Below are 11,855 nucleotides of genomic sequence, written 5' to 3'. Positions count from 1 at the left end.
AAAGGATGATGAGAAAAAATTATATATATATATATTTTTTTCCTTTTCATTATTTCAATTTCAACTGCATATCAAGCAAAAGGAAAATTTAACTTGATATAAACTCATATTGTCATAAGACTTTGGTCATACTGCTCATTTTTATGCCTTTTTTTCTCATTGTCCTCTATTAAGTGGAAATTTAAGAGGGAAGTTGCTGATTGGAACTTGAAATTCAATAACAACTGTATCCCATCTGTTCTTGGGCAGTTGGAAAATCTCCATATTGTGTTCAAACCTGTGCCATACACTCTTATGTTAATGATACAGGTTTATGATCAACCACATCCCTACATCAACTGTCAAGACTCTCACCTCCTTCGATGGCACTCTGGAGCCCTTCCTTCGCGTCCACCAGGTCTCCACAGTGGCAATAAGACAGGAGAGCACCACACCGGCTGCTAGTACAAAGAAGACCCCAGCAAAGCTGTGGATGTCCAAGGCACTGCCACTCTTTCGAGTGCCCACAGGAGAGTACAGGTCGCAGGGACTGTCCCGCGGCCACCACTTCAGCTTCAAGATGTCCATGTCTCCATTCTGCTGAAGCTCCAAGATCCTGGACATGGACAAACATATAGATGATTCATTAGTTAGTGGCACTTCTCAGACTACTTCAAACTACATCTATGTTACAACATTTATTCTGGAATACAGATAATGAAGAATCCATACCATCACATATTAGGCCAAAATTTTTTCAAAAACAATTTGGCTGGAAGTGTAATGGTGTGGATTTCTGATATTGTGATGGTAATGACAACTGACTTTTTGGAAGCCTTGGACTTCCTAACAAAACAAGTTAGATAGCAGTTGATTGACTTTCAACATAATGTATAATAAAAAAGAATTATACAAAGAAATAGTTTTCTTTTTGAATTATTACAAATTCTATATATTACTGTGGCTCTCAATCAGGGGGCCGAAGCCCACTAGGGGGACTCAGCAAAGCTTCCAGGGGGGGTCTTACAATGACTTAAAAGTATTAAATGAATAAATTATTAATAATATATTAAAATAACCTAACTAGGAAAAAAACAACAACAGAAACAAGATAATAAAATATCATATTCCCCCCACCCCCACCCCAAACTAACTTAAATATTGTTATTATTGAGGACTATCTGGTTCTTCAATTCTATAAAAATACAAAATGAATCACGGATAATTAATTAGATATATCAATACTCACAGTTTCTCTTAATAAAAGTAAACAGCTTTGTCATAATTACAGCATAAATATCAAAAATGTTTTATATATCCTTTACAGTAATGGATTGAATATTGAACATTGACTTGGACAACGGAGGATGAGTCAAGAAGGTTGAGAAGCACTGATATAAAAATATGAATCTACATTTAACCTCAATAACATTTCAATTACAAATTCTTGATGACAGCAATTCATTAAATACTTGAGGTCAGTAATTAATTAAAAACAAAAACCCTTGAAAATAAACGGATTAAAAATAGGATTTTCATGAACATATGCAAAGCTGAATTTGACTGATTTTAAAACCGTTTATACAGTATGCAGTTTAAAAATGCTGGCAATTTCTGCACTTTTAAAAAGGAAAAAGTAAGAGACATAAAAAAATCCATTATAACCCACCATCTAAAACTAGAGTATTTTTCTTCAAAATTACAGGAGACAGAAATGTTCCCCTAACTGAAGAATCATCCATTTGCTCAGAAATAACTTTGCTGCTTCAAGTCAGTTAAAGTAAGACAAATATGAAGATGTATTAGATAACTGAAGTGCTGCACTCCATGCCTGGACATTTACTACTGACCTAAATATATGCACAATTTTATTGTGTCGCATTACAGAGATGGACTGTGTTACGGATTGAAATTTAATGTCAGATTGCTTCATTCTTACACATTAATTGAGCCACTGAGATCTGTGTAACACCATATAAATAACTCGGAACAGTCCGAGTCTGTTCAGTGGCATCTGTAGCTGCAGTGATTGACTTTTTTTCCCCAACAGCAGGGGGCAGTGTCTCCTCAGCAATAATGCTAAGCTACAGCATCTACCTCACCATAAAGAACGGGCGTGTTCTGATGTAGCGATGGCAGTTTGTATTAATGCCAGTCCAGAGGCTGCAAATGAATGATAATGAATACAGGACACAAAGGTTTAGGAGAATTTGCCTCATAGATTGGCTGATCTGTATTGTGTGGCGGTCTCTCTCTAGCCTGATTGTCTGCAATCAGGAGTCACTTCACAGTTTCATCCCCGAGGAGGAGACTAGCGAGCTTCCAAGAGCCCATATTCACATCCAAACTGCAGCTGCTGCAAACACTTACCCAAACATCCACGCACGCAATGCAAATGTTCAGTATTCACAGTAACACACAGGACAAAAACCCTGTTCACCGATTATTCAGAAAGCTATCCTTCATTTTTATATCCTCATCCCTGTCTCACAACACAGTGCAGGAGTAGAAAATGTCCTATTGCATTCAGCAGATGGAGAATGTCCCATCCACATTCTGCTATGGACACAGCTCACAGGACTCACAACAAGGTGGACCAATGTTGAGAGATTTGCTTTATAGACCACTTTTTAAACGTGCCAACAACATTTAGCCATGCAACACTGCCCACATATGTTGCTTCAGAGGTTTCAGAGTGTGATAGCAGAGACCTGAAAGCACAATGAGGACAATTCAAGATAACAGCACAAAACATACCAAGGGAACCGTGATCCAGCGCCATTACAATGCCAAGTGCTGTGACTGAGTAAGCAAAGATGTAATCAATGTCGCAATGATCTTTACAGGGCATTGTTGAAAATGAAAGAATTAGTCTACTCAAAAATGGACATTCTGTCATTATGTATTTGCCCTCATGTCAGAGTACTACTATAAAAAAGCAGCATGGCAAATGCAGTATATTCCAGGTCTCAAGAAGCCATACACTATCTTTGTGTTGTTAATATTCACAAAATAATTATGTTTTGCAAATATATTTTGTGAAAATCTACTAACATTATAAGTGAAAATTAACATTAAAAGTTCACCATGACTGTTAAATAACTCGGCATGAGATTGGTGTATTGAACAGAAGAAGAAAAATGGTTTAGAAACTATTTTCACTCAGAAATTGATAGTATTTTCCAATTAATTACAAAGAATCGGCAAGTAACATGTTGAATTAAACTTGGACTTTTGAAGTAAGAAACCTACTTCATGTGTGACAGCAGAGTTATTTCAGTATTATTTTAATACCATTATACTATTTATTATTATTTTGAGTTAGCTATTATTTTTATATTTTCAGTTTTCATTTTAATTTTGGTTTCAGAAAATTATGTGCTTGACATTTTTTATTTTTATATTTTGTAAATTTAAGTACTTATTTTAAGATAGTTTCCAAGGCAACATTTCAAATGTTCTATTATCTAATATTATTTTATGTCAGCATTATTTCAATTACCATACATGCTTTTTTTTAAATAGTTAACAATACCAACACAAACACTGTTTTTGAGTGAGGTTAGATAAATGTTCCCCCATTGTGGAGGCAGATATGTACATTTAGCCATTTTAACATTGGTGCATACTCCAATTTATGTTTTCATTTTCCATGGTATTAAACTACTGCGATGAGTTCTGAGATGAGATGTCTTGGTCTTCAGTAACAGCCATTCCTTTAAGACCTCATTTCCACTGGAGGTCACTGCAGAACAACTCCTATCACAGGCATATGGAACGGCCTACCCTTGAAAAATTAGTCTGTGGCATTTATGAGTGTTGCCATGATGGATGTGTCATCACTTGGTGGGTCAACATGCCGTGTGCTGCTTCAGGGCTCAAATAATAGGTTTCATCTGACCACACTGATGGGATGACAAGGAAGAATCAAGCATGAATTTAAAAGAATGCCTTGTGTAATCATTCTTAAGGAGACATTTTATTTTATTCTATTCTTTCTGTGACATCTTTCAACCCAAGTCTAAAATAAGTCTCAGCCTTTAAGGACTCACATTAGAAAGCCTGTTTCTGACCTTGTGGTTTTCCGGCAGCTGGTCTTGGGCAAATTAACAGTCTCAGTGCTTAATGAATTAACACCCTGGTGTTTTTAACAAATGAGGAGCTGTGCGATCCACAGGAATTAACACCAGGCACTTTTCCTGCGAGAATCAACTGTCCAGTTTTGCCCTTGAGGATACGCCACATGTTTGTCTTCACGAGTCTCAGGAGAGACATGACAGTAGACATCTCAGAGGGGACCAGATTTTACCTTGTTTGTTGAGAAGATAAGCCCACTGATGGCCATATGCTGAAAGTAAGTTTTTTTTAGCACGCTCACTTTCGCTAAACTTCTCTAGATAAGTTTTTGTAACTTGCCATTTTTTCATTGAACACTTCAAATGTTCTTTTTCAAAAACCCAGTGAAAACAAATCACCTAATGAGCACGGTCTTCTTTCTTGCGTTTATGTATTTCCTACTGAAACAGGAAGTTTGGGCTTGTCATTTTTATTTAAATAGCCAAAAAAGCTGCTTTGAACAAATATTTACTTTGAAAAGCACTCATTACAAATAAACGGAATTACTAAAAAATATTTTAAAATTAATTAAATAAATAAATACATTTACAGATCATATTTTTATACTTTTTTGGTTTTAGTCCAATGACAACATCAACAGCAATTTTAAACTTTTTTATAATGTTACATTATTTTTCTGATAGTATAATCATATTTACACAGGGATCCTTGGCATTAAGAAAGTGAAAATCTCTGCACTAGCATAAAGATTAGCTTTATATCCTATCTAGAAGCTAACAGAGAAACAAAATTAAAATTTTTATTTCATGAGGTCTTCAAAAATTTGCCCTTTTACCACATAAAGGTTGTTTTCCCTTCAGGCTCACACTGAGAAAACAGCTTCACAAAAGCAGACATTTTATTTGTTCTTTAGTTCCTCTCCTCCCAAAATAGAGTGATGAATGGAGGGAAAGGTGAGTGATGAGGAGGAGAGGGAGATAAGCGGTGTGCGTGCCAAACAAGTTGTGCTCGACTGACAGGTTAGGGAAACACTCAAGCAACAAATTCACCTGCTCCGCTCGGTGTTTTTGTCTTTGAACAGCCGTATCACTGACCAGCCACAGTCAAGGGAGTTCAGCTGGCTGTGGTCCATGTTCAATATCGGGGGCTAAACACAAACACTTGGCCCTGTTAAAAGCCCAAGTCCAGATCAACCTGATTCTCCATGACAACTGGGTGATCTGGTAACTGCAACAAGCTTTTATTTAAGGCCTCAGTATGACACTGAGCTTGATTCTCGGTCTCTCGGTGTGCCGGGTTGCAGTAGCACTTCAAACTCATTTTTCTGTTCTTCCGGCATAATGTGATGGGGATTTGCGGTTCTCTCCTCAGGTCTGTCTGTCATGTAGTCTCCTCGCTCGCCTCTTGGGCCCTGTGTGCTGATTCGAGTGTGGACTGCTGGAGCTGTTGCTATGGCAACCAGCTGCGGCAGAAATGATCACGTTATTAGATGTCTCTGACTGCGGGGAGACAAACTACTTGATAAGAGCTGGGAAAACACTATGAGAAAAGGAACGAAAAGACAAAAGCAAGCAGTTTTTTTTTTTGCTTTGGAAACGGGGAAATTTCTTCTCAGCTTATCAATATGAATCAGAACATCTGAAGGCTGCTAGACATCTTAAAAGACTGAGAAAGATAAGTATAAGCATGATAGCCACTCGTTCAATTTCAATCTCTCTATGCAGACCATATATGTTCGGTACAGCAGGGGGAGAAAACTAAACATATATATATTTTTTTATTAAACAGTGGTTTACTGAACAAATTGTCTCGGTCTTTAAAGAAATACAATTACAAATTCCTTAAGGATAAAAAAAAATCTATATGCTGTAAACTGGAGCGTTCACTCGTGCTCCGCGCTGCTGCTTGAACTGAAGTTCTACAGCAATCTGTCATGCCACATCAAAGAGCGTTTAATTTCCTGATAAAATGGACAGAATTTGAAAGATGCGACTTTGTTTCTTATAGTAACAAAACACAGTGCTTATCGTGATTATCGGTGTTTAAAATTGGTTAATAGGCTACAATGCTGTATTCGTCATGTACAATATGCATACCGAACCGAAAGACACATATTGAAAATTTGCGGTACGATTATGTGTACTGTTACACCCCTAATATATATACTATATATACATAAAAGAAAAATTGAAGATGCTTTAATAATTCCAAGTCTGTACATTCAATGAGGGAATATTCTGGACTGGACTGCAAATTAAACTCAGATTGACATAATTTGTGTCATAATGCCAATGACCACAACAGTTAGTTTCCACTTGTCCCTTATCTTCTGTAAAAAAAAAAAAATCTAGGTTACAGTAATGAACTTACAATGGAAGTGAATGGGGCCAATCAGTAAATCTGTAAATGTCAAAATACTCACTGTTTCAACAGTATAGCCAAATCACACCCTACACCCTCATTCACTATTCCCTACATGAGTTTACTAATAAGAGTCCACCTGACAGAGAGAATGAAAACTAATGCGTGAATTCAACCAATGATGAACAGCTGCTGTTAACAAGCAGAATCACTGAAGAAAAGAGAAACAAGACAACTGACTTCAGCCACAGCCTTAGATGAAATAAACTGAAATAAAACAGCAGATGATGATTAATCATCTCCACAAACAGCATTACCAGCTTCACTCATTACTAAACAGTTTGACTTTATTTCTGTCATATATCTACAAAACATTTTTGAGAATTAACAGAGGTGTATATTGTATTGAAAATGTTTTGTTTGGCCTCACCATTTTGGCGATCAGTGGTTGCTTTAGTTGTGCTCTTGACCCTTGACTCTTTATTGTTATTTTTTCTCTGCTGTTATAACTGTTTTTTAAAAAAACACTTATGACAAGAAAAGCTGAGAGAAATTGCAATGAAGTGGTTTTAATAACCATTAATGATGATGTAATGATAATGTAATGACCATTTCATAATGTGATTCATGATCTCAATTTGTATCTAACTACATGGGTAAATTAATTTTTGTAAGTTGTGTTTCTCTGCTCTTGTTTCTCTTTCCTTCAGTGATTCTGCTTGTTAACAGGTGTTCATCACTAATGCTCAATCCTCATTTAATTATCTCATTACTTCATCACTGCTTCAGTGTCACTTCAACACTCTGTAGTGTGGACACATATAAGTGCTCTTTAAAACTGAGGATTTTGCTGTGGGATTAAAGGGGTTAAATGTGTGAGATGAAAAAAACACACTGTGAAATGTATTTTTAACATAAATATACTGTTAATTTATTTACGAATGCAAACTGTAAAAAAACAGTAGATTACTGGCAACCACAGCTGCCGGTATTTCACCGTAAAATCAAAATACTGTAAAACCTAACAGTCAACTTCCTGTTGCGTTTTGTGGGTTACCATTGTGCTGGAGAGCAGAGCCTGTGTTTAAGTAAAGGACAGAAGTGCTCTTTAAAACTGAGGATTTTGCTGTGGGATTAAAGGGGGTAAATGTGTGAGATGAAAAAAAACACACTGTGAAATGTATTTTTAACAGAAATATACTGTTAATTTAATTTACGAATGCAAACTGTAAAAAAACAGTAGATTACTGGCAACCACAGCTGCCGGTATTTCACCGTAAAATCAAAATACTGTAAAACCTAACAGTCAACTTCCTGTTGTGTTTTGTGGGTCACCATTGTGCTGGAGAGTAGAGCCTGCATTTAAGTAAAGGACGGACAGAGAAACACTGATGTTGTACTGCTTGTTGTTTTATTTAAAGGCAGTAATTTTATAGTTATTGACGCAGTATGAATCTCTTCAATAATTTTGATCACACATGAATGTGTGTCTGCAAGATGTTTGAATTGAATTGATGTTTTTAATGACTTTGCATAAATCAGTAGATTTTTCTTCATGGACTTAAGCAAAATAGTTCTCAAGACCAATATGCTCGCATTACTTAAACATTATAAATATTACTTTATAAACAAATGCCAATTAGCCAATTTAAGTGCAGTCAGTTTCTGCAAATAAAATGAGTTAACTCAAAGATTTGCATATTAACATTGTAGGGATGCACCGATACCACTTTTCGACCGAACTACAAACTTTCCAGTGATGTCTGTGAGAAAGATATATTCACTCAACAAAGCTCGCGCATCTGCGCCGCCGCGCGCTCAATCCACTCAGCGTGCTTTGTTTATAAGCTCGCGCACATCAGCTATACAGGCGTTAATACTGAATGTTTAACATTATATTCATTGCATACATATACTTCGTAGTAGACATCCTTAACTCCTTTCTGCTGTTTGTTGTTCTGTTGTCGGTGTTTCTTTGTTTGAATATGGCGCTTATCACATGCTGTGTGGTATCGGCGTTTGGTATCGGGGCATTTTAACGAGTACGAGTACGAGTACAGGAGACCGGTATCGGGCCCGATACCAGTATCGGTGCATCCCTATAACATTGTGTCAGTTAATGAAATACGTTTTTTCACTGTAAATTTAAACAGTTCTGTAAAACCTAAAATGATGCTACCGTATTTTTCACAGTAAAGTTCTGGCAACCACAGCTGCCGGTATTTTACCGTAAATTTAACTAACTTTTTTTACAGTGCACAAGACAAAAACAATACACGTTAACATGATTTTAGTGTGAAACAAATCCCTTGCTAAACGTTTCTGTGTAAAGTTATGTCCAACTTAGTTCCCATGACAACATAACATCATAAAGTCTAAACTCTAAACAACTGTGAAAATGATGATTTAATGAAAGTGAAAGTGATAGAAAATAATTTCAACTCGCCCCTTGGTTTTAAACGGCTTTTTAACAAATTGCAACAAAAAATGTATGCATGTGCTTTTATAAACTTCACATTTCTTCTTTTAAATCTTTCAAACATTGGTCTCATTCACTTCTATTGCAAGTACTTTGCTGTAACCTCTATTTTTGCTTTTTTTAAATTTATTTATTTTTTAATTTTTTTTTGAAAATTATTGAGTTAAAATTATTTTTGTGGTGATCAACATTATGCCACAAATGTTGTCAATTGAGTTTAACTGGTACTGAACCCGGAATATTCTTTGGATTTGAGACTTTAGTCTTTGCAACTTTACAGATCTTCTTTATGCACCAAGAGCTTGTAACACTCCAAAGAGAAAAATTGAAATCGCATCATATGACCCCTTTAAGCTTAGGGAAAATTCACTTAAATTAGTCGATAATTAGGATAATTAAAGGTGTAATATTATGGGATATGGGATGTGTTCAATTCTCCTGGCTCTGTTGATGTTAAACGGCTCATGCGGTAGAAATCTGCAGTGTTAACATTGCATTTATTTACCAAGCTCAGCGCTTTCAATGGCAGAAGTGTAGTGCAGCTCTGTTCTAATGATTTCTATCAGCTGGACAATAAGTCCAAAATGTCATGTGTTCCCAGCACCATTTGCTAAGGGACTGACTTTGTGTAAACAGGCGACATGTGGCCATAACCAGGCTGACATGGGTATCTGCCCTGAGGAGTATAAGCAAGCTCACATCTGTCCTGGAAACTGACTGGCACTGTGGGCTGCAAATGTCAGGTATAAGCGGCGATCACTCTAGAGTGTGCCATTTTTAATAGGGTAATTGGTCTTCACTCCTCTAATAACCCTGCTGATGAAAACAACAAGATGCCACTAGATTTTTACACTTTATGAAGGAAATGTGAGTTGTAGTTGCCTGCATAAAACGCACAGCCGTGACGCTAAGGTGTCGGGTATGGTTGCCATACTGTTATGTTGTTGCTAAGGTATTCTGAGTGGTCTTAAGCACATTACTATGTCATTGCTATTGGGTGGTTGCTAGGAAGTTACTAGGTAGTTGTTAACGGGTCTAAAACAAAACAGTCCAAATCAAAATCTCTCAAATCTATATTTTGTTTCCTGTATGACTTTGTGGTTTGTCATTTAATGTATGGAATATTTTCCACCCATTTCTTCAATAAAAATTGTTCAGACACCCATAAAAAAAATTACAAAATAATAATAAATAATTAAAATTTGTTGTAAAAAAAAAACATTATAATACCAAATAAACACAAATTAACACTGTATGTGCCCAGTTAAAGATGGCAACCGTTTAACCATCTCAAGACATATCAAATACAACCTGAAAGAGAGCATTTTCCTTACTCGAAATCCTAAGCCTTCATTGAAAACACCCCAAAATACCCCCTTCTTTCCCTCTTTATTTCACACCCTTTATCTCTCTTTCTCTAACAATCAATAATGTGTAATTTAGAACTCAACCTAAGAAATAGTGATTTTGCAATTACCCATACATGCCAGATTATAAACCATATGTCCTCTATAAACAATAAATCCCCTGCTATTTTTGGATTGGTAGCAGACTACATCAGTCTATGCATTTACACACAAAAACATCTGAGAACACGCATGCACACAAAACAGTTGTGACAGGCAATTTTAAAGAAGAGGAAAACACAGATATCATCTATCAAATGGCAAAACATTACTCTCAAAAGCTGCTTCTAAAAATACCACTGAATAAATAGCTTAAAAATATTTGACCAAGGTCAGAAATGTGTTTTTACAATATTTACAAATAGAGATAATAATAAAAAAAATGCTATACTAAAAGTGTTACTACTTCTAGCACACTTCTCCCTCTCCTCCCTTCACCTTCTCCCTCCCTAAGCAAAAAAATACACTGTTCAAAAATACACTGTTTGAAATGCCATACAAATTCGGGCTGCATGAAATTGGAACATGAGACAAAATACAGAAATGATCACCAAATGACTTCAATAGCTCTATTTGAAAATAATTAATCATTCTAGAATGCCTGGGGCAATTTTGCAGGGGAGAGCATCTGCAAAATAAAAACAATTTAAAAAAAGCTGAAAAAGTACCTTTTTGCTGATATTATTCTTTTATTTTTTTGTAAACCATCCTTTTAGAACTGAATGATTTGTAAAAGCATACAGTGAACTGTTTTTTTCCGACTCATTTCTGACCTATTCAACATGACTATAAAATAAGAATGATTTTTGTGATTATTATTAAATAAAAACTAAATCAAAACATTTTAATAATACAATAAAATAAACAAAAATTTATATTTAAAAATAGAATATATATGTCACGGTTGTGTCAGGAGGAGGAAGGCGAAGGAGACAGCTGGTGTAAACCAAACTTTCAATTTAATAACAAAAAGGGCAGAAGGACAATGGGAAACACAAGGTAGTATAACTGTGACCGGACAAACAAAGACTGAACAGACTGGGGCTTAAATACAAGACAAACAAGGGTAATTAACTAGACACAGGTGATACAGGTAAGCTAATAATTAAACATTGAGCAAAGGAACTAATGAACACAGGAACATGACCAAATAAGGAAAAACAGGAAACACAAAGAAAACTATGACAAAACAAACTGAAGATGTGACAATATAAATGTCCCCAAAAAAAATTTTTGTCTAAATTTCTTCATTTTTTAAACATTAAACCATCAAGCTTTTATTTTGGTGGTTTTCTGGCAAATACATACATGTGTGTTCATCTACATGTGTGCTGCTGAAGATACAGTGTTTCTGTGACTCAGTAAATTAAGTGAGCTGCTGTTAGATGCTGAAAAACATGAGCTCTAAGCCATATTGCAATATCTATTTTATTTCGATATATCGTGCAGGCCTAATACAAATTGTAGTTTGTCCAATACATATAACATGTTGCTCTCATAGACTTCCACTAAAGCACAGCATCCAATATGACCCCCCCCCCCCCTTTAGTTTT

At 35.7% G+C, this 11,855-nt stretch overlaps 1 protein-coding gene across 1 annotated transcript in view; it reads right to left on the bottom strand.

Annotated features, from left to right (window-relative positions):
* The window catches only part of LOC107680191 (glutamate receptor ionotropic, delta-2-like), a 415,350-nt gene that overhangs the window by 7,073 nt on the left and 396,422 nt on the right, over positions 1-11,855 (bottom strand). The window contains exon 16 of the mRNA XM_016475981.1: positions 355-595. Within this exon, the coding sequence (XP_016331467.1) occupies positions 355-595 (241 nt within the window). The remainder of the gene's footprint in view (positions 1-354; positions 596-11,855) is intronic.

This window comes from Sinocyclocheilus anshuiensis, unplaced genomic scaffold (assembly GCF_001515605.1).
Source record: "Sinocyclocheilus anshuiensis isolate Anshui unplaced genomic scaffold, SAMN03320099.WGS_v1.1 scaffold13, whole genome shotgun sequence".
NCBI lineage: Eukaryota > Metazoa > Chordata > Actinopteri > Cypriniformes > Cyprinidae > Sinocyclocheilus > Sinocyclocheilus anshuiensis.
Note: the sequence above shows the minus strand (reverse complement) of the source record. Positions and strands in the feature narration are given on the sequence as shown.